Here is a 23,831-nt window from a genome sequence, read left to right as displayed (position 1 = left end):
TTTCCCACTCCTGACTTGCTGGGAATTTTTTAACAGTGTATCTGAGGGCGGGCATTTTTTGCACTCCTGCACAACCTTTTGAGGGGCCCTTTCAAATGCAAGTCTCTCCATCTCTGGAAGTTTATCTGCTATGTTTTAAACATTTCTTCCCCTCCATTAATTCTTTCTGGAACTCTTAATATTGTATGCTTAATTTCCTGAATTGGTCTCTAACTAGGTTTCTTACGTTTTCTCTCGCACTTAGAAAACTAGAATGTTTTTCCCAGACCAGGGCTCGAACCCGTGTCCCCTGCATTGGCAGGTGGATTCTTAACCACTGTGCCACCAGAGAAGTCCCTTCTTTTGCCTACTTTTGATTTAATTTGCCCCTCTTTTTCTAGTTTTCTAAGGTTTGAGAAACCTTAGAAGTTTGATTTGGTAGGACTCTCCATCGTATCCCAGTGTTTTACATGAACCATCTGGTTCGTGCAAGCTTCTCAAGGATCAAAAGGAATTTTGAAATGAGGATAGCTATGTGAATGAGAAATAGAAAAACTCTTTAGGGTCTGTGGAATAAGAGATTGAGAAAAGGAGACAGCAGAATAATTTTACTTAATCCATGACATTTTGGTTGTGAAGAGAACAGAATAAAACAAACTGGTGAAGACTTAATCATGTTTCTTAAATTAAGGTTGATTAGAGCTTTAAAAAAAGGCCATTTGGACATATCATAAAACTTTATCTCTGAAACTTGACATTGTTCTGAGTGAATTTTATTTATAAAAGGGTTGCTGTGTGAGAGAGTGGGGATGAGTGGGCACGAAGCCACGCCAGATGGGAAACAATGCGAAATTATAATTTTTGAAAGGTATATATAATTTTATTTTAAGGTTGAATGATCTATCTTAGGTTTTATTTGCATAAATGCTTAGTGTTTTAGGTACTTATTTCAATTTCATTATCTTTATGGCTACAGAATAGGAATGAATTGAAATGGGGAGAAAATAATATTTTTCAGATTTTTTTTTATATTCACCACTTCCCACTAAAACACATGTGTAGGGATCAGCCTTTCTTGTCTTACATAGTTAGGAGTGGAAAGTTCAGTGAGTTTACACATTGAAAAAGAAATGTGGATTACTTTAAAAATTCAAGGAAAATTTAGTCTTTTTTTTTTTAAACTTTGTGGTAAGATTGTGGATTCAGCCTGAGTTGTTTGGCATTAACTTTCCTTTCTTACTAGTCATGTGTAAAATTATAGACTTATCCTTCTTGATGAAAAGTAAGTGTTGGTGATAAACTACATAAAAATCATTAAACTAAAGAATTAGAAGGAATGATTTATTACATATAACCTAATGTTTTTGATTCAAGATTGAAATAAAAAATAGTTAAAATAATGAATGTCTATTTTTGTTGAAGTTCTTTCAGGTGTTTTTTTTCTTTTAATAGTCTATTGGGTTTAAAGTCAGTATTTTCTAAAACTGGAAAGTTAAATTCTAGTCATTATCTGATCTTATGTATGACCAGGTTTCTGCCTTTCAGTTTCATGGAATTATGCAGTACAGATGAATCCACAGTACCTGAGTTCTTCCATACTTTATATCTGTTCTTTATTGTTCATAGAATCGTTATGTCATAACGAACAAATAAGATAGCCTTGTAAGGCTTTCTCAGGGCAAACATGTAGGGACTCATTTATTTTTAATTGTGCATTTTAAAATTGGTATGACCAATAGTAATGTTTCAAGTCCATGATATTATGCAGTATTACTTATAAATATGTACCTCCTCATGAATCTTAAGTTCAAAACTTATTTTAGTATGTTTGTAATTAAATATTGAAAACTTTATCCTCTTTTCATTAGGCATGTGTAATACATTAAAAATAACATAACTTGCATATGAAAGCTTACTCTCAAATTTTAAAAACTAAAAACACTGCCTTTGCATTCATTTAAAAAAATGAGTTTATTAGTCATGCATTGACTGTCTTAATAAAATACAATTTACATCATCTGGAGATATGTAAGAATCCATCTACTTGAGAAACATAGTGAGATTTATCTGATGATTCACCAATGTTTTAATTTACTTATTGGGTTCAAGAAAATAGTGCCTACTCTTCAGCTAGCAGTGCCAGCCTCCCCACTCCCCATTGAAGGACGTCTTGGTTGCCTCCAATTCTGGCAATTATAAATAAAGCTACTATAAACATTTGTATAGGTTTTTGTATGGATATATGTTTTCACTCATTTGGGCAAATTCCTAAGAGTCTGATGGCTAGATTGTATGGTAAAAGTATGTTTAGTTTGATAAGAACTGCTAAAATGTCTTCCAAAGTGGCTGTATCATTCTGCACTTCTACCAGCAAGAATGAGAGTTCCTGTTGCTCCACATCATCACCAGGGTTTGGTGGTGTCAGTTTTCAAATTTTGGCCATTCTAATAGGTGTGTTGTGGTATCTAATTGTTTTAATTTGCATTTTCCTAATGAAATATGATGTTGAGTATCTTTTCATGTAATTATTTGCCATCTGTGTATCTTCTTTGATGAGGTAACTGTTTGGATGTTTTGCCCACTTCTTAATCAGGTTGTTTGTTTTCTTATTGTTGAATTTTAAAAGTTCTTTGTATATTTTGGATACAAGTCCTTTATCATATGTTGTTTTGTGTCTTGTGTCTGTGTCTTGTCTTTTCATTCTCTTAACATTACCTTTTGCAGAGCAGAAGTTTTTAATTTGAATGAACTCCATCTTAACATTTTTTTTCTTTCATGGAACATGCGTTTGGTTTTGTAGCTAAAGATTCATTGCCAAACCATAGGTTTTCTCTTATGTTATGATCTAGAAAATTTGTGGGCATAGAGTTGTTCATAATATTCTTTTATTATCCTTTTAACGTCCATGGGCTTGCTAATGATGGACCCCCCTCTTTCATTTCTGATATTAGTAAGTTTAATCTTCTCTCTTTTTGTCTTGGTTAACCCTCTAGAGTTTTATTAATTTTATTGACCTTTTCAAAGAGCCAGTTTTTAGTTTTATTGATTTTTCTCTGTTGTTTTCCTGTTTTCAATTTCATTGGCTTCTCTGTTATTTAGTATTTCTTTTGCCTACTTTTTAATATATATATATATATAAATTTATTTATTTATTTTTGGCTGCATTGGGTCTTTGTTGCTGCACGTGGGCTTTCTCTAGTTGCGGCGAGCAGGGGTTGCCCTTCATTGTGGTGTACAGGCTTCTCATTGGGGTGGCTTGTCTTTGTTGAGGGGCACGGGCTCTAGGTGTGCGGGCTTCAGTAGTTGTGGCATGCGGGCTCAGTAGTTGTGGCTCATGGGCTCCAGAGTGCAGGCTCAGTAGTTGTGGCGCATGGGCTTAGTTGCTCCACGGCATGTGGGATCTTCCTGGACCAGGGCTCGAACCCATGTCCCCTGCATTGGCAGGTGGATTCTTAACCACTGTGCCATCAGGGAAGTCCCTTCTTTTGTCTACTTTTGATTTAATTTGCCCCTCTTTTTCTAGTTTTCTAAGGTTTGAAGTTTAGATGATTGATTTTAAGTCTTTCTTCTTTTCTAATATACACATTCAATGCTATGAAGTTCCCTCTAAGCACTGCTTTTGTTGCATACCACAATATTTGATAGGGTTTTTTTTTTTTTTTCATTTTCATTTAGTTCAAAATATTTTAATTTTCATTATCATTGAAGCCCTCCCTTTCAAAGAGGTGTATATTTATAAACATCCTATCAGAGAAAAATCTTAGAAATTTGATGGTATACAGTAAGAATCATTTGTTAACAGTCATAGTTATTCACATCTTCCTAATTAAATGGCTTTCAGTTCTTAGAAAATGTGTTTAGTTTCTGAGAGAAGGGTATTACGTGGTCCATTCAAATTCTACTATCTATATAAGATAATTTTGGTCACAGTCAACTCTTTTTTTTTTTCCTTATCCAAATCTAAGTAATATTAAAATTAAATCCAATATTACTTTAATTTTTAAATGATGGATTTCATTTAAAATTTCTTTTAAACTTTTAAAAGAAAAATTTCCTTTAAATTTTAAATTTCTTTTTAAAATATTTTTCTTTGCAAAGTTACTGATTTTCTTCTATGTTTAAAAACATAGAGGTAAGAAATCAAAAAAGAAAAAGACATTTTAGGATGTTTCCCTTTTGTGCTAATATCTAAACCCTCATCCCTCCTAGCCACTGAAGTGTAAAGAGTATATTATTTCCTTGTACTGAACCCTAAAATCTTAAGGCATGTTGTTACCAACATAATTGAATACGTATTTTTTAAAAAGTGGTAAAAAATAATTTAACCACTCCAGAGTTATTCATGAAGGAATTTTTAAACTGATTTTTATCAAAAGAACACTTAAGCCATTCTTTAAAAAATGTTTTTCTTTATCATATGTCAAAATATGAACACTCATTTGTAATCCAGTTACTGTGCTATATTTAAATAATTTGGCTTGAAAACATTTTTCTTGCCCACAATCTCTTAGAACATCTCATAATAATTATGACAGTGATCATAATATTAATACATAATAAAAACACAGTTACTATGTTTAGAGCTTTACATTATATTACCTTCAACCTTATAAATATACCCATGAATTAGGTACTATATGTCTCCATTTTACAGATGAGGAAAATGAGGCACATAGCTCTTGAATGCTCAGTAAATGTTAGGTGTTATTAAGTTAATCAGGAATTTTGAGGCCAAATTCTTATGAAAGGGCTATTTACCTGTAACATTGTATTTTAAAAATAGTACAAAGCAATCAGAGAGAGAGGGATAAAAGTAAATGATAAATCATCATTTTAGGTTAACGTGAAATAAAAGCTAATTATGTATTTATTAGGAACGAATTTTAGCACGGATGCTATAGAAAAGTTCCTTTTTCAAAGGATTTGTTCATTTGAATTTCTTACAAAAAACTTGATGTTGAAATCTACCTTTTCATGCTCTGACTGCGTGCAGACAATTTACTGGTTAAGGTGATGTACAGGAATCTTGCCAATATTGAATTTCAAGTGACAGAGGAAAAATCAGTATAAGAGGGAATTCAATATGCATGGGAAACCATTTGTTCCCTTTGCTTCTTTGATCCTTGCCAAGGCCCAGGAAAGTAGAGCAAAGCGCATGAAAAACAGGGGAACATTCTTGTGCAAAGTGGCAGGAGCGGTCTGAGCTCTCACAGGAATTCAGTGTGACAGGATGAAAAACTAAACTGCCGGCAGTCTTCCCTGTGAATGTAGGAAATTTGGGCCACATCTATACTACCTAACATGTTTATGTCTGTTCGCTATAGATATGATCCTGAGGTTTGCAATAAGCTTCCATTTTGATGCCTATATTTTGCCAAGTGAGAGGTTTTGCAAATCTTTAGGCCATATTTGCTCCACAGATGCCTTGTGGACTTTGGAAGAGTTTGCAATTTGTTCAGCTCGAAAAGCAACTATTTCAGCAAAACAATTTTAACTAACATTTTGAAAACATTTGTCAGCAAAACAAATATTTGTATCTGAAATAGCCAGGCTATTGAGATGTGAGAAAACAAAACAGATGTTTGTTTGGCGTTCTTGTGTTTGGTTGTCTTGATGGCATTTGTTTTCTTTCTTTCTTTCTTTTTTTTTTTTTTTTTTTACCCCCAGGGGATGTACAGTGTTAACCTGAATGCGATTATAAAATTCTTGGAAATAAAATTCACTCTTTTTTTATATTGCCAGGAATGTAATAAAAATGAATTGCCATACCTGTGAATTTTGGACTTGTTTCTAAGAAGCGAAAAATTCACTGTTTTAGCATTTACCCATTTTGTGCCTCGTTACTGGTTTCACTAATTTTTTCAGTTAGCTGGCATGAACTCGGGATCCCTTATAGAGTCAATTTTAGTACACTTGGATTCCAGTATGTCATTCTTTCTGATATTTTTACATAACAGATGATTTGAATATAAATAATAAAAATCAGAAAGCATATATTATAGAGCTAATTAAATTAGTTTACTAACCTCCCAAACATTTATTATTTCATCTTCTTTTGTAGCTAATTGAGTCATTCTTTTTGTAAAGTATTGGTATTAAGCATCCTATGGGGCCAACGCAAATCAATGTAATAAGTTCCCTTGTTTAAGTTGAAGGACATCAGAATTTACTGATTCAATTATTTAATTGGAGATTGCTGGGGAAAAGGACCTAGAAAGTTACCTGTGTTTGCCGTCCCTCCACCTCATTTAATTGGGATTGGATGGTTTAGTGGATGAGTTTGGGATTAACTTTTCAATAAAGGTAGTTTTGATGATTAATGGCTATCAGTTTTATTCCTAGCTTCATAGCCAAAAAAAAAATTAAGTTTAATGAATGTCTTTTAAATTTGTTGAATAATAGCAAAAGAGCATGGGACAGAATTATAAAGGTCCACGAGGGTTTACAGAGAAAAGTAAAACCCCTTTCATCTACACCCAGCTCCTTGGTTTCTTTCAGCAGAGCTTCCTGTGTATCCTTCTACAGATATACTTTGCTTATATAAACATAGACGTAGCACCTGCCCCTGAGCACTTCTTTTTTTTTGCATATTCAAGTTTGTATACTTTTAGTTGTCTTTTTCCTTAAAGATATTAGAATACTATACATACTATTCTGTACCCTACATTTTTCTCTTAGTAATATACAGAGAAAAATTCAATATGTAGTTTTGTTGTTTTTTATATTTCATATACAAATATAACAATGGCGAATATATTCTGAGCACTTACTATGTACCGAGCAGCATTCTAAGCACTGTTCGTGCATGACTTAGTCTGTTTCTACCAGGTCCGAGAGGATAGGCAGTGTTATCATTATCCCCATTTTACAGGCAAGGGAAGCTAAGGAGAGGTCAGCTGCAGTGCTGGATTTAACCTCTGGAAGCTTGGCTTCAGACTTGAGTGCTTAATCAGGAAAGCATGCTGCTTCTTGAAACCACTGGGTTTGAGATTTCAAACAAGCGGAAACATGAAAATGTAAACAAAGAGTCACAAAAGGTAGTAGCTATATGGTGTTCATTTTCTTTAATCATTCATAGCATATATGAGCATAATTACTCAGCAAAGACATCTATTAGGAGGCATTCAGTTAAATATATGTTCAATGTTTGAATGAGCTCTACTTGCTAATAAAAATAACGTAGGTCTGTCTGAAATTATAGGGACATGGTATGTAATATATCTAAGGTGATCGTTTACTGCATTTCCTGAATTATAAGATCAGTTTGTGGGTCTCTTGAATGATCCTACAACCAGTTGTACACTTTTTTATCTTCCACTTTCCTGCATCTGTTCCGTCCTTACTCGCTATTTATCCTGTTTAATAATTACCTACTGTGGACCTGCTTAGGAAACGATATTCACAACAGCCCTTTACCCTTTCCTTTCCCTGCAAGGACCTCATTCTCTACCTTGGGAACTTTTTCTTTTTTTCTTTATTTCTCCACTCACAGCTCACGGTTGATGAGTGTTAAGTATAGGGATAATGATATTCTTGTCTCAAGGAAAGCCATTCATTTTAAAATGAAAGCAGGCATCTTAACCCAGTACAATCATCTTCCAACACTTTTGAAAATATTTACGTGACCCCCTTTAGAAACTTTATAAAGTTAAAATTGCATTTTCTTCAGAACCATTATGTAAGACAAATTTTTCTATTTTTCACTTTTATGTAACTGCCGATATTTGAGTACAGTTTTCTAATGTTTTACATTGTGTGCAGTTTTCACCTGGATTATTGATTGACTTGATAATCATGGATTGGTTTGGAAATCATGTCTACCATTGTTTCTGTGAGAAAATAGCTTCTGAGTTTCGGACAGCTTATGTAAAAATATTTAGAACATAGCTGATTTGAAAATTGGCAACTCTTTTCTATCTACAAATCCACTTGAGTAACTTTACCCTGGAGCAGATGAACAATTTTAAAGTTAGAAGTGACCTTATAGATTCTTTTGCCTAAAACTTTCACTCTACTGATTATGAGTAAGGAATCCAGAAAGGTTAAATTTTTCCAAAGCCGTGTGGCCTGCCATCAGCAACGTGTCTTTATGGCAAATTGGAGTGGCAGCCTTGGGAGATATGGCGTGGTATGGATTTTCCCACACTGCCCCAGGCAGCACTGCTATCTCCTGAAGATGGAGATGGATGCCCTTTAATGAGTTCCAAGGTGGAATCAGTTAGGGACACAAGTTGTCAGGTTTAAAGTTATCAGGGTTCCTTTACATTAAGTCTTTTGTGATCCTTTGGTAACAGTAATATTCACTGAGAATTGAATATAATGCACAGTGTCCTAATCACACCTGCCTGGGTACCACTCTCCACCCACCCCCACAGGGCATATCTGTGAACTTCTCTTGGGCACCACACACTTCCTTGAAATATAATTGAGAGAAACTGGAGTGGTACCTAGGGATTCGGAGTTGGGCTAACCCGGCGTGGAATCCTGGTTCTGTCATTTACTCTGGGCACATCACTTAGCTCTTTAGTGTATCAGTTTTCTATGAAATGAGGATGATACCACTCTTGTGTATAAGATGAATGAGGGAATGAAATTATGTGGTGGCCAGCAAAGTGACTGACAGATACTAGGCTTTCAGATATTCGTTTCTTCAGCTATGCGTTCAACAGACATGTACAAGTGCTTGCTGTGTGCCAGGCGCTGCGCCTGGTGCCAGGGACATAGAGGTGACAAGAAAGGCAATGTGAGAGGATGATAGGTGTTTCCACGAGGTCGTTCCATAGAGTACTGGAGAGTGGATGATGGCCTGACTCCAGGGATGATAAAGTTCTCTTAATTTAGTCACTAGACCTTGTCTGAGGACCTAATTTACCTGCGTTAGTAATTCGTGCAAGGGAAGCGCAATAGTCATGGAAGACAGAGAAATCAAAGCAGTTCTCTAAAATTAATGAATACCTACTGGTCTCTGACTTCTGGTAACTTCTATGAGACTAGTCAACAAGTATACTTGCCTTGGCTTATTTTACACAAGTTTTTATGGGAGGATTCTATGACTGATCGCTTGAAGTTATCAAAGTTTCTTTAAGTCTTCTCTTATCCTTTGATGAGGTAATATTCACTGAGAGTCTTATGTGAGGTAATGTAATTTGTCCAAGGCTTTGATGAGGTTGTTTGTTTGTTTGTTTGTTGCCAAGATAGATGGCAACAACAAAAAAAAGCAGTTTAAAATTGGCACGTCGGGGCTTCCCTGGTGGCGCAGTGGTTGGGAGTCCGCCTGCCGATGCGGGGGACGCGGGTTCGTGCCCCGGTCTGGGGGGATCCCGCGTGCCGCGGAGCGGCTGGGCCCGTGAGCCATGGCCGCTGGGCCTGCGCGTCCGGAGCCCGTGCTCCGCGACGGGAGAGGCCACAGCAGTGAGAGGCCCGCGTATCGCAAAAAAAAATAAAAAATAAAAAAATAAAATTGGCACGTCGCTTTGGAGGCTTGTTGGCCCATTACTTTGTAGGTCTCTGTGGGTCCTGAACAGCTTTTTGAGGAACGTCACTGGCCTTCCCTCAGGGCTGCAGTCTTCCATCTGGGAATCGTCCCTGGACATGTCTCTTAGTTTTCATAGGGGAATATCATTTCCATTCTCACCCTCTCCACCAAGTAACTCATCAGTATAACCTCCTCCCTTATTGCCGTCTAAACCCCAAGTGGAAACCTGCTTCTGTTAGCTGCCAGAAGGGTAAATAATGGCCTCGTTCTTCTCAGTTTTACCCTTAAGATAAGCAAGATGCCTGCCGTCCATGTTCTGTGCTCTGAACCGCCGAGTCAGCCGTATGGAGTCCAGTGTAATCAGCCTTAGGAGTCAGAGTCTTGTGAAACGTGCTGTTTTATTTACCAGGAGGGTGTGTTCCTGGCATCATACACACCCTCGCAATGAGCAGTCCCATGAGGTGTTTCCTTCTCGTTTCTGTAGAGAAATTGGTTTGTCTCACCTTATATGCCCCATGAGTCTTTGAACTATTTGTGCCTCTGCCTGTGTTGACTGCAGACTTAGGGCAGGCAGACCTGTGCTGACCCGTCTCCTCCCAGCTTTATTTTATTTACCTTCCCCACTCCAGTGTTTTGTCTCATGCACTCGTTCATTGTTTTAAAAGACTGCCGTAGAGTTATTGTGTATAGATTTGGTGTGTATCTTAAACCCTTTTTGGAGAAAGGTAGGATATAAATTACTCAGAAAATAAAATAAAGAATTTAAATGTTTGTTTCAATAAGAATAAGGGGCAGAGAAAAGATTCACCACAACTACTGATGCTCAGGAAACACCTGTTTTGCAGACTACATTACAACCATCTTTTAAATGCTGCCATCTAGGTTAATGTACGCACAAAAACCTCTTTAGGATTCTCATAATAATAGCCTCCCAAGAGCACACGTGTCTCCATCTCTGCTTCTCTCTGCCCAGAGTCTCATACCTCCCCATCTAATTCATAGGCTTGTATTCATTTCAGTTCAGCTAATTTATATAAAGAAGTATGTTGCCAATTGTAATATGTTTCTGTAGTTTCTTTTCTTTTCCATCCCCGATGACATTTTAAATGTTCTGAGCGTTCTAAGAATTTTCTTTCTGAGGGATCTCTTTTCTTTCCAGCTTCTCATTGAGTGTTTTCTCTAATGTGTCCGTTTCAGTACATTTGTTCACCTAATTACCTCCCTTGACTCACCTGTGATGTTGAGAAAGGTTATAAAGGAAGCATGTTTCTCTTGAGATTTATTCGTTAATCTTGCCGTTAAAGTTTGTTACACTGTTCATAATTGAAGGAAGGGCAAAAAGCATGGTTTCTTCTACTGCCACCTGTAAATGAGGATTTGATGATGTTCTCCAACATGCCCTTAGGTAATCATTGTGCATCTCTTAATTACAAAGTACTCTTAGGTGCAGTGGGGATACAGAGAGCAAGAAGGTTATTCTCTGTCCTTAAGGAGCATCCTGTGTGGACAGTCAAACCTAAGAAAGGTCGAGTTGAAACAATGTAGTGCTAGGAGAAGCGGCAAAGCGCTCCAGAAGAATGCAGGAACCAGAGATTTCTTATGTAAAGTGTTTGGGGGAAAAAACTAATAAAGGAGGTAAAATTTATCCTCAGCATCAGAAGATGGGAATAAGTGAGGGACAGAGGATAGGGAAGGGATATTCATCCAAGGCTGGAAATATAGACCCTTTTCACTGAGCTCAATGATGAGCTCATTTCCATCAGAACAAACTTAACCTATACTTATACATTTCACTGAAGGATGAACAGCATTTCTAAGCTGGAAGATCACTTTATGACCGTCTTTACCAATAAGACACCTGAATCCAGGGAGGTGACTTTGAACAATTCACTTCACACGACGGCACTAACACGTTGTACAAAATGCTGCAGCATAAAATTATCTTACCTACTCTTCGTAATGGTGTCATCCTCATTTTACTGTTGAAGAAGCTGAAGTCCAGATAGTGTGCAGGGGCTTCCCTGGTGGCACAGTGGTTGAGAGTCCGCCTGCCGGTGCAGGGGACACGGGTTCGTGCCCCGGTCCGGGAAGATCCCACATGCCGCGGAGCGGCCGGGCCCGTGAGCCACGGCCGCTGAGCCTGCGCGTCCGGAGCCTGTGCTCCGCAACGGGAGGGGCCGCAGCAGTGAGAGGCCCGCGTACCGCAAAAAAAAAAAAAAAAAAAAAACTATGCTTGCAGATAGTGTGCAGAGAATTATTTAAATGACAACTTACCACACCCATTCAGATCATACTGTCTGGATTTGGAGGTTACACTGTCCACTGTGATGACATTTGAACTGCTTAGTTTTCCATGTTCTGTCCTGTAAGTTAGAGAAAAGTGGAGATGGACCCAAACCTGCAGGATCCACCCCCGCCATAGGTGGATTATTTCCCAAATATTGAAAGAGGAGAAGGTCATATGTGCAGAGTCGGTGCAGGTTCCATAACTGATGTGGCCAAGCCTGGGTCCTGGGAAGCTCCCCTCCCCCAGCCCCAAACCCCTGGGGGAAGGTGGCGGCCAAAGCTCCCCATCCAGGAGCCCATCAGAGGCTGGACCACCTGACGCTGTTCTCATCACTGCAAAGCAAGGCTTGTGGCATAGAGAAGTGACGCTCTCTCTGAGAAAACTCAAGGCAGGTCCGGTTAAGTGTATGAGGCAGAGAAGGCAGGTAGAATGAGAGAAGTCATCTCAAAGCCTAGAGGAAGCCCTGTTCAATCTACCCTCCACTTTTCAACCCAAATATGGCCTCACTTTTCTTTTGCTGTGAAGGGTAAGGTCTACCCCTGGCTCTGCACTGGATGAAGTCAGCTGAACCTAGAGGATGGAATAAGGAACCGAGTGTGTCTGAGTTCTCCTTCTGTCAGATCCTCCCTGAAAGAGAGTGACGCCACATTGATAAGTACTCACTTATGACACATTCCTTAAGAGAGTGTTTAAAATTAAATTTTACTCTGCGGATTATCGGTGATCATGTGCATTTTGTGAACCAGGGATGTCCATGTGCCGGGTTGTTAGTTCATTCAGCAACAAATGTTTTTGGAGCTTCCAGAATGTTCCAGGCTCTGTTCTTGACACAGGGGACTCAGCAGTGAACAAAATGAAATCTCTGCCCTCTGGGAGTTTACATTCTACCAGAGCACACAGACAACAGTAAATATAAAAATGCATCTAGTCGACAGAAGTGCCTGGAAGGATGACCTGGTGTGTAAAGAGAGTTAGGACAGGTGAACTGTTTCAGAAGAGTGGTCCAGCAGGGTGAAATTGATGCAGCTAATACAGTTCTTTCAGTTACTTTTGCTGTACACTATAGGGTAATAGAGAAATGGGGCAGAAACTAGAGGGAGAATGTGGGGGTATTTTTAGGCAGGAAATATATCCAGCCTGTGTACATATGTGAGTGATCCGGAAGAACACTGACTGAAGTAGGTGACAGGGTGCTGGGGTCTCATGCCCAAATGAGGGGCTGGCCTTGGGAGTGCAGAAATTCATCCCTCCTAAACAAGAGGGGAGGAGACAGTTCCTGAAAAGTGCTGGCAGGGGGTTTACCCAGGCATGGAAATTGTGGAGAGTGGCTGCTTCTGTTTTTTCAGTGAATGAGGGGGCAGGTAGGCAGGTTTCTTGCTTGAGGCTAGAAGGAGACTTGGTCCTGAGGGTCAAGCTGTCCCATGCTGTCGCTTGCGACGCCTCAGTATGTCATGGCTATAGGCAGCACTGAGGTTCTGTGAAGGCAGGAACCACCATCCGGCTCAGTTGGGTCCCCAGTGCTTAGCACGTTGCCTGGTGCAAAGTAGGGTCCCCAGTGCTTAGCACGTTGCCTGGCGCAAAGTAGGTGCTTGGTCTCAGCACATAATCCTAAAGTGGCGTTTGCTCCACTGGTTCAGGGGTTTGTTCGTGGCAGCCACAGGCAGGATGGCTACATGGTTTGTGGGCCCTAGGGCACAAAATGCAGGCGCTTTGTTCGTAGATCAAGACTTTCAAAACCACACAGCAGAGCCTTCAACCACGTGCAGGGCCCATCTGAGCACAGGGCCCCTTGTGACCGCTCAGGCCACAAGTCCATGGAGCTGGCCTGGTACACAGTTACCAGTCGAATCTGATCAAGCACATCCGTGGGCAGTAGGCCAGGGGCACTGGCCGGAGCCAGGACTTCCTGAGAAGATAGCATTACGTGTTTACCTTTCTCTCAGAAGTTTAAGAAAGAAAGATCAAATCCAAAAGAGAAGCTGCTGGCATCACAGATGGAGAGAGGTGAAGGTATAGCAGCATTCTAAGAAAGTGAGCGGAAGATGCATCAGAGCTGTTTAGAAACCTTTATCACCAAAAACATTTGCTAGGGGTGTCTCCTGAGTCAGAATTCCCCAAATCACAACAGTGGAGAGGGGAAGGTGGGAAGAACTGAAACTCAGCAATGGAGTTTACAGTCCATTATCAGTATAGATGTGGCATTAATAACTAATGTAAAAAAGAAGACATAAGAAAATCCTCCCCATTCATTCCTCAAACTCCAGCAGAGAAGGACAGTATGAATGGAAGATTTGATCCAGGGCAAGGATAAGATGACCAATTTTTAGCTGCTTTAAAATTGACTTGTGTCAAAGATTGCTTTCAACAAACAATATATAAAGGTCTTTTTGAAGACGTTTTCCAACATTGTTCCCCTTTTACTGGGGGGAAGAAAAAAGCAAGTTAGCTGAATGAGTGTGTGTATATACATCCGTGCTCTGCTGTGAGCATTTGTCTTCTATGGTAGTGACTCTGTCACCGGACAGTGCAAGCGTGAAGTTTAGGCCACCACTGGAATTTCTTTAGAGTTTGGAGAGTAATGGGAATTTCGGGGAGTTTTTTATTGTCTGAAACTACTTTATTTTCATTTTCATTCAGGATGACTTCAATCTGCTAATAAGCCAACATCAAGAAAGATCAGGAGCATTAGTTTAGAACATTAAATCAAGAACAAGTAGTTTACCTAATTGTACTTGTTATCCAGTTTTATATCTTTAATTGTTCCAAAGTAACACGAGCCTTGTCAACTGTATTTTTTTTTTTAAGTGACAACATTAATTTATTCTGTTTTACTGTCAAAAACTATCAAGCTTTAAAAATAAATGTCAAGGGGCTTCCCTGGTGGCGCAGTGGTTGAGAGTCCGCCTGCCGATGCAGGGGACGCGGGTTCGTGCCCCGGTCCGGGAGGATCCCACATGCCTCGGAGCGGCTGGGCCCGTGAGCCACGGCCGCTGAGCCTGCGCGTCCGGAGCCTGTGCTCCGCAGCGGGAGAGACCACAGCAGTGAGAGGCCCGCGTACCGCCAAAATAAATAAATAAATAAATAAATAAAACTTAAAAAAGTAAATGTCAAGAGCCTAATCAAATTTAATCAGGTCTTTTTACCAAATGTATAAATGTCTACTGTACATTGTAGGCAGTGTTCACAAATACACATTATATATAATGCTCACATTGACAAAAGATCGCTAGCTCTCTGTCTCAATACACCATGTCAAAATGAACATTGACTGGTTTTCCCCCTCATGAAGAGGAAGCAATGAATACATAGCAATCATCATCTCAAAAGGAATATCAGTGCTTACCAAGTGTGCTACAAATTCAAACTGGTCGGAAACCATTGTCGGAAAACTTCCAGGAATATCAGTTTTCAACTCTGAGGATCTCTGACTAGAGAGGTTGATTCCAGGCTGACTTACAGGAGAGGAGAATCCGCCTTACAGAGTGCTGTTGGGTGACTGGGGAGAGTCTGGGAAGGAATAGCTGTCAGATTCAGGTGTCAGAGGTGGCTGCAAGTCAAGCAAAATCTAAGTGTTCGGTGTGCAAGGCGTATGTGCTCCTTTTCCAATTGCCCTTTCACCTAATTTCCTAATTCTCCTGTACAGTCATCCCTCAGTATCCTGGGGGATTGGTTCGAGGACACGCGCCCTCCGGCCCATACCAGAATCCACGGATGCCCAAGTCCCTTATATAAAATGGTGTACTTGTTTGCATATATCCTATGCTCATCCTTCTCTATACTTTAAATCCTCTCTAGATTACATATAATACCTGATGTGATGGAAACGCTATGTAAATAGTTGGCAGCGTGTGGCATATTCAAGTCTTGCTTTTTTGGAACTTTCTGGAATTTTTAAAAATATTTTTGATCTGTGGATGTGCTACCCTTGAGGATACAGAGGACTGACTGGTTAGTGAACAGTATGGCTTGACCATGGCAAGCAGGGCCTTTGAATTTTTCTTTTCTCATAAACAAACTTAGCTCCTCATGCAGTGTCACTGTCATTTGTGACTGTGTCCTCCAGATTCAGTCAGCTGCACAGAGCCCAGTAAACAAGTGTCCCCAAGGTCACACATCTGGAACAGTGCCCATCGTACAGTGGTTTCGTTAGGCTTGGTGGCTGCATGGAGATCTGTTCTGTTGGAGATGTTAGAACACAGAATCCCTCCCAGGATGAAGGTGTCGGTGTGCCCGTATCAACCCGAGGAGAATCTGTAATCTGTTTTGCATGTGTTCATGAGAAAAACAAAATCCTATCCTCCTCTTGCTTTGTTTGCATTTTCAAGATAGGGATGTTTTGACAGCATGATGGCTCAGCTCTCTTAGCACCTGGGATAGGGCCTTTTTAAAAGTATATATTAAATTCCTTATCTGCTTGTTATCGGCTCCCCCAAAATTAGCTCCATATTTTGGACCTTGTTCTCCAGTTAGTTCAGCAACATGTTTCACTTACTATCTTTACTACACAGTTTTACCATTTACCATTTAACAGGTTTGAAGAAGTGACACCACCCAGAAAAGTCAGGTGACAGTCACTTGCTTGAATCTCAGTCACAACAGAGTCACTTACTTGAATCTCATAGTCACACAGTTACATCAACGAATACAATTATATCCTCCCACAAGCCAAATCTGCTTTGTAAATAAAGTTTTATTGAAATACTCCCATACTCCTTCACCAACATCCTGTCTGGGGTTGCTTTGGCACCGTAATGGCGGAGTTGAGTCACTGCAACAGAGACCACATAGCCCACAAAGCCTAAAATATTTACTGTCTGATTCTTTGCCAAAAAAATGTGCTGACCTTCAATTTCAATATGTCCAAAGCTGGACCCAAATTCTCACCTACGTTTTTCCCTCCATCCCTCCTTCCTAAGCCCCATGCTCATACTACAGTCTGCCTAGTTGCCAAACCACTAGCATAGGCATCAACCTTCCCCCTTCTTTATCCCATTAGTTATGGATTTCGCTGCCAAATGAGTTTTTTTTTTTTGCGGTACGCGGGCCTCTCACTGTTGTGGCCGCTGCCATTGCGGAGCACAGGCTCCGGACGCGCAGGCTCAGCGGCCATGGCCCATGGGCCCAGCTGCTCCGCGGCGTGTGGGATCTTCCCGGACCACGGCACGAACCCGCATCCCCTGCATCGCCAGGCGGACTCTCAACCACTGCGCCACCAGGGAAGCCCCCAAATGACTCTCTGAACCTGTAACTCTTCCTTATCCCCACTGCCTGCATCTGGGCCACCAGCACATGCATCACCTGGATGACTGAGTTATCCTCCCGACTTGTCTCCCTTTCTCAGTCTTCATTTGTCTCCAGGACCCTTGCTACACTGGAGCTAGAGTCCTCCATCTAAAAATGTAAATTTGATGACATCAGCCCCTTGTTGAATTCTTTGCCTGCCACTCCAGCCTTATCTGTGTACTCTATCTCTTATAGAGTCAGGTCACATTGATGGTTTTTCAGTTCTGCAACATGCTCTCTCTTTCTGCACCTTCACACGTGCTCATGTGACTACTTGGAGCACATCTGTATACCCTTTTTATTGGCATGTTTGTCTTCCATCATGAGGAACCTTCTATGACCCTGCAAATCTGAGCTACATGCACTTGCTCTGTGGTCACCTAGCATTCTGCTTTTCCCATTTCATAACCTTTTCCAAGTTGTTTTGTAATCTCTCACTTTTGTTGATGAATCAGTGCCTTCCTCTGAATGTTAAACTCCAAGAAGGCAGGAACCATATCTGTTTGGTATACATCATTATACTTCAGGCTCCTAGTACGGTGCCTGGAATAGTGTGAGCGTTCAGTCAGTGTTTGTTAAATGAAATGAATGCTCTTCTGAGTGTTTTCACATCCATTATCTCAGTGGGGGTAAAGCTGAACAATTTAGAGAGGATTTTAATGAAGCATGAGATGTTAGTGGATTAGAAGATTAAATTATTTGTTGTTTTGTACTTGTAGGAGGAAGGAGAACTAAGAGACGGGAACGCTGGTTAGGAGAGTAGAAGCATTTAATTCTACCTCGTAAAACAAAGACGAGTTTTTGAAAAAAACTAGCTTGCATTATTCAAATTTCATATTCCTTCTAATAAGTTGTCAGATTGTCCATCTTTTAGGGCTTCTTTTCTTCACCAGGAAAAACTTTACGTAGCATGATTTAAAAGTCTTCTTGTAGACTTTGATCATTGAATTTGTTTTCTTTGGGGGGAGGTTTACAGAAGTAAGTAATCGATTTCATTATAGCTTTTCTATTTCCAAACAAATTGAGAAGAAATGTATTTTTAAAGATTTAATTGAGTGTTTATAAAAGGGATAAAGAAGTAAACACCAAGAAATAAAGGAATAGGCAATCAACTGGAGGAAATCTAGGCTTAGCAAACTTAGGTAAGGTAAACTACTTTGAGGACAAAATTATCTCTAAACTATCTGGAAGTTGAGGTGTAAAGCATAATGCGATAAGACACATTGCTTGGTGTCTTTAGCTTCATCTCAGATATGAACTTCCAAAGCTGGAGAGCTCAGCACCATTCAAGATAGACTTTCCAGACAAGTACTTGAAGTCCAGTTTCGTTTTGAAACTGTTAAAAGAGATTGGTGTGTGTCCTGTGTAGGGTGGTGACTATAAAGATTCCATATGGAGATGTAGATCACAGAATATTTAAAGAAAAAAGAGGTCAAGACTTTTTCTTTAAAACACAACTTTGAACCTAATGAACTCCATAAAAAATAAATTCATTTGAACTTCCTGATTCTCTATAAAACATGGAAGAGAGATGCTTGGTTTGGAACATCTTGAGAAGATGCCACAAACATCTACCTCTGCAAGTAAAGAATCTAATATAGATTTAGAGAATGCTTATCGTTCACCAGGCGGCGCTGTATTCTAACAGTTCTATGAGATGAGTTAGCTCAGAGTTTATGTTAATCATCCAGATTAACATAAATTGAGCATTGAGTGGAGTTGTTTTGAATTTTCTGGCCGTAATTAACCGAGAGCCTTGAAAGTCATCATGGTGGTTTCTAGGTTCAAGGATCACATATCCAGTTTATATGAGGAAGTTTGCCATCTTGTTTGCTATGCCAGAGGACATGCAAAAGCTACATCTAAAAGTGATAGGAATCAATTAGGTTTTCAGGTTAAACAAGAGACATAGGGCTGTTTCATGTGATTTAAAAACAGAATTTACTCTATCAGAGCCCATTCCTATCTACCCTGACTCATAAGGCTTTGGAGAAGCACTTCAACCTGGAGGTAATACTGAGATCACACAGTTTGACACATGGAAGGCCTTGTTGGTAGAGTCAAGGCTGATAGTACATTAATAAAGGCTACCACGTCTTTAGCTGTTCTCCGCAGTTCTCTGTTTGGTGAAATGTCACATCAGCGTCTTCGTGAGAATAATCATTCCTCTTATTAGACTGAGAGATTCCAACCCATGTCTAGTGGAGTGATCTGGCAAAGAGGTTGGGGGAGAGCCAGCACACCGGCACATCTGGAGTTTGGGCAGGTAGAGACTGTCTGATGGGTGAACTGGTTGGACTATGAAAAGAACGTACCTAGGGCTACGAGGAGAGGGTTTTTTGTTTATTCTGGAAACAGGATAAGAGTCTCTTCCCGACTCCACAACCACTGCCCAGCTCTTCCTCTGAGCTGGTTGGGGGTTGTTTTTAATTTTGTGGTTTCTCTACGATTATTTCTGTGGTTTTTCTGAGTTTCCCAGATGAGTACTTTTAATGTGCTGCCTGGTTTGGGATATTTGCTTCAAAGAGATGAAGACACAGGAAGAGCCTGTGATGAATGCCGTACAGAGTATGGCATTGCTCGTACACGAGCTCTCCTCATCTTGCCGCTCCCCTTGTTCTCACATAAAATGAGGGGGAAAATGGAGAATTTTTAATTTTCAAAGAAAAATCCATCTGATTCCATTTTCCCTGGCCCAGGGATTTTTCTTTTCATTTCGTTCCATGAACCAGAAGCCTTTCTGTAGGCAGGAGCGTGGCTGGTAAGGCAATTGTGTGGACCTCTCAGTATGGCCAGGAGCTATTTGTGGGATGAGAGAGAAGCAAGTGGACCTGGAGATGGGGGCACGTTGTCTCACCACAGAGAACCACAAAGAAAATCTCCCCCACTTGGTACAACCTGTTGTCTCCCGCCTTCCATTAAGTTTTAATTATTTCTAATCACACATTCTTTCCCAGCAAGTCTAGCATCAGCTGTCTCTTAAATTATTTACTGATGTCCGTAAAAGATTATGTAGAATTTGAGCAGAATGAAATGTGCTTTACTTTTCCAACTTCCCTATGGATTTAAAACAAGGATAATCTTGGCACCGTGGTGATAGAACAAGAGATGAAAGTCCTTGCTGTATTTCCACAGAGTACAGTACAATCCACAGCCCGTCAACACCCATTAAAGATTCGGATTCTGACCGATTGCGTCGAGGTTCGGATGGGAAGTCACGTGGACGGGGCCGAAGAAACAATAATCCTTCTCCTCCGCCAGATTCTGACCTTGAGGTATGTCATTGGCAAGGCCCGGGCAAATAGCAAGGTGTTTTAGTAGCTAACTGGTGATTCTGTATAGCTGCCGTGAGCAAGGTGTCCAGATGCCTTTGTTACTGCGTTCTGTTCCATATTAACTATAAGTAAGCCAGGTTTTTTTTCCATATTGAAGATAGAGCAGTTATTTATTCCTGTTTTCTCTTCCACTTTAACTGTGTAGTGAAGCATTTTTCTTTCTCTTGAGTGAAACATCATAAATTATATAATCCTGCTTTGACAAAGTTCTCTTGTACTGCTGTGTCGTTGCCATTTAAATTAAGTATTGTACGAAAAATGCTTAATAAAATCCACTCGGGAATTAAAGACACGCTATGTATATTGAGAAAGGAAAACCCAGGATATTCTAAATAGAAGTGGTTATCACCTTATAAGACATATTTTGGTGGAGTTCAAAGCAGGAGGGATTAAATAAAACTTTAAAGGGTGATAGATTTCATAGCCTTGAATCCACTGGAATTAAGTTTCTTTTTATTGCCCAAGTGAAACTGGCGGTAGAAAACATGATTCTTTTGGCTGAAAAGATGGAAAATTTCCAGCAGAACTTGTGTGTATGAATATGTACTGGTGTAAGTGGGATTGGTAAGAAGAAGAAAAGCAGGCTTGGGAGGCCTTTTGTGGTATCTCAGAGACCTTTTTGAAATGAACTCCTTCAATAATTCGATTCCAAATACCCCAAGAGTGTGTCAGGAGCATGTGTGTTGCGTCTGCTTAAGTTGTTAACTCTGAAATCTGAAGAAAATTGGGCAGGAACAATATATCATCCATTTGCTAACATAGCAGCAGACAACCTAAGGAGAATAGATAATGTAGTTTCAGTTTTTATGTGCAATTTTTAAATACTTGGCTTGATAAGAATAAAACACAAGATTAGTTATTTTAACACTTCTTAATGAACAGAGAGCAGAGATAAGGAAAAGATCAATTGAGTGATTTTTCATTGATCGCCCCTCTCTGTCTTAGAAGTTATAAACAAACTCATTTTAGCTTATGTTTCATTTCTTTAGAACTAAGACTAAGAAACAACTACAGAAGTAGGAAGGACCTATAGTCTTTTTTCCTATATTCATGTCAGTGTTGTTAACGTATTTATCCTCTTGCACCTCATTTGAGGTTATATCTGAGGAAAGCTGGGAGATACCCTTTGGAACAGCTGTGTTTAAAAAAAATAGTAAATTCATATTTTTCATTTGTCTCCCATCTAAAGACTACCTTTTCATGTTGAAGTTAGCTGAATAGCAGGTTTCTCAACCAAGAGAAAGACACAGTGATTGGTTCTTCCTTTGTAGAGGGTGTTCATCTGGGACTTGGACGAGACAATCATCGTTTTCCACTCCTTGCTCACTGGGTCCTACGCCAACAGATATGGGAGGGTGAGTACCACGAGGCAACAGTTTTTAATTTCTTTAGAGTAAGTATTCCTAGAATTGAATTTTTTTTATCCAAATGGGAATGTGGCTAAACTTTAAATAATACATTTAAAATATAAAAAGGAAGATAACTTGATTTATTGAAATAGTCAAATATATATGTAAGACAAGGACATATAAATGAACAGAAGGAGTTCTTTTTAGGCTCTTAAAAATGAGATAAACTTCATGTAATTACATTCATTCTTATTTCAGACCCCAATGAATACGGGTGATTGGATGCTATTCTAGGATGAAATAGTAAAATATATGAATGATATAGAAAGGTCTTTCGCGTTGTATTTTTTTGTCACATCCTTTTATTCTCTTTATTCCCAACATATTCAATGGAGCAAATATTGTGCTTGATATTGTCTTCTGTGATTACCAGTGTTCGTATTTTATTTTCAAAGCACCTGTTATGAATGTCTTTATTAGTCCCTTTGCTATGGAGCTAAATTTACGTGAATGGTTTGTAAAATTGGGCCTCTGAATGACAAAGGACCAATACATCCAATTCTGAGTCGTTACAATATTTACCTTGGTGGTATAGGTACAGAATAATGTTACAGATCACCTTCTATGTGTTCAATTTCAGTGTTTGGGTTTCTCAAAACCTTGGAGATCCTTTCTGATTGCTTGGTGGTTCCATAAACCTTTCCCATGCAAAAATCATGTTATTTAAAGTGCGTTTAAGTAATTTCTGAAATATCCTGTGGATATCATATTTTTCATCTTTTTCATCTTTAAAGAAAGATTTAAAGATTAAATCTTTTTGAAGCCTTAGGAAGTGAATTCTTGTGTCTTGATGACTCCAGATTTGTATCACAGTTAAATGTTAAAATTGATACATGTAAAATGGTCATGCTGTCTTTACAGATTTTATGCAGCTATTCATTTTTTCAATAAATAGTTATTTCAATAAATACATATTGAGTGCCTGATATGTAGGTGTCTGAAGGTGAAAGTAGAGAAATGATCAATGAGCTTCACAATGCAAGCTTCCTTCTTTTAACCCTAAAGCTACACCTAATCCAAAAAAGGGTTGGAAAGATGCACATTTGTAAGAGCAAGAATATTCCACCATTTGAATGTCAGAAATAAGATATATGTAAAACACAATATGTCCCGTCTTATTGTTAAACAAATTTTCTATGAGAAGACAGTTAACAAAAACACAGATTATAAAAAAATAAGGTCATGGAATCAGTCATTCAAAATAAGTCTATTTGTGGCTAGCACATAATAAGGATTCAATAAATATTAGTTGTGATTTTTTATATTATTTCTTCTATCAATGCTATTAGTATCCCTATTTCTACAAAAACTACTACTTTAAAAGCCTGAAATATCAAAGTGTAATGAATATGAAGAGTCTTGAAGATCATCTTAACAGAACAATTTTAATCTCCCCACAACTAACTCCTAAGGAAGAGAGCTGGCTCCTGGAGCTCACGGAAAAGTGTTGAAAAGGGCATGCACTCAGGAAAACAACATTTGAAAACCACCCAGAAAGTCTCAAGTCTTTAAAAGCTTTGTCACTAGAGGCCAAATTGGTGTAAAGAGAGTTGTCTTGATCGGTGTGCTGTTAGCCATTGAAAGGGGTCAGTTTAGAGAGAGGTGGTGAACATCCCATGACCGCAAGACCTCATGTCAATCTCTGGCCATAAATTATTGGTTTACACATGGAATTCACACCTAACCTAGAAGCCACTGGCAGCTTAGAATTTTTCATTCGGATTCTTGACAAGATCTAAACCAAACATTACAAATATCATGAGTTTTATTTTTACAAGTGTCAACCATTAGTATTTTGAGACTTCAACCGATAGTATTTTGTCTGTTTGTATGTTTAGTTTTCTCATACTAGGGCATGTGATAAAAAGTTTTACCTTCTGTAATTTCCCAAAGCCAAGTGTATATATTCTTTCAAATATGGATGATTTGAGGTGTTTAAATGTAAGCTTACCCTTTGTTTATAAGTTGATGGGGGTTGGGAAGAGAGCAACTTCAGAAAGCCTGGTTGGGGAAAATCTTCCTAAGCATGACCCTTTGAGCCTGAGGTCAAAGTGACCTGAAGG

At 39.2% G+C, this 23,831-nt stretch overlaps 1 protein-coding gene across 10 annotated transcripts in view; it reads left to right on the top strand.

The window, feature by feature from the left end:
• EYA1 (EYA transcriptional coactivator and phosphatase 1) overlaps positions 1 to 23,831 on the top strand; it is a 167,081-nt gene that overhangs the window by 65,789 nt on the left and 77,461 nt on the right. For 6 of the 10 annotated variants that reach the window (XM_007460785.1, XM_007460782.1, XM_007460784.1 and 3 more), the window contains 2 exons: positions 20,160 to 20,299; positions 21,631 to 21,714. In XM_007460785.1, the coding sequence (XP_007460847.1) occupies positions 20,160 to 20,299; positions 21,631 to 21,714 (224 nt within the window). Of the gene's footprint in view, positions 1 to 11,322; positions 11,327 to 20,132; positions 20,300 to 21,630; positions 21,715 to 23,831 lie in introns of all 10 variants that reach the window. The other 4 variants (XM_007460789.1, XM_007460791.1, XM_007460788.1 and 1 more) reach the window with 2 other exon arrangements.

The sequence above is a fragment of the Lipotes vexillifer genome, unplaced genomic scaffold (assembly GCF_000442215.2).
Source record: "Lipotes vexillifer unplaced genomic scaffold, Lipotes_vexillifer_v1.1 scaffold27, whole genome shotgun sequence".
Classification (NCBI taxonomy): domain Eukaryota; kingdom Metazoa; phylum Chordata; class Mammalia; order Artiodactyla; family Lipotidae; genus Lipotes; species Lipotes vexillifer.
The sequence above is the reverse complement of the archived record's forward strand: the minus strand, read 5'-3'. Positions and strand labels throughout refer to the sequence as shown.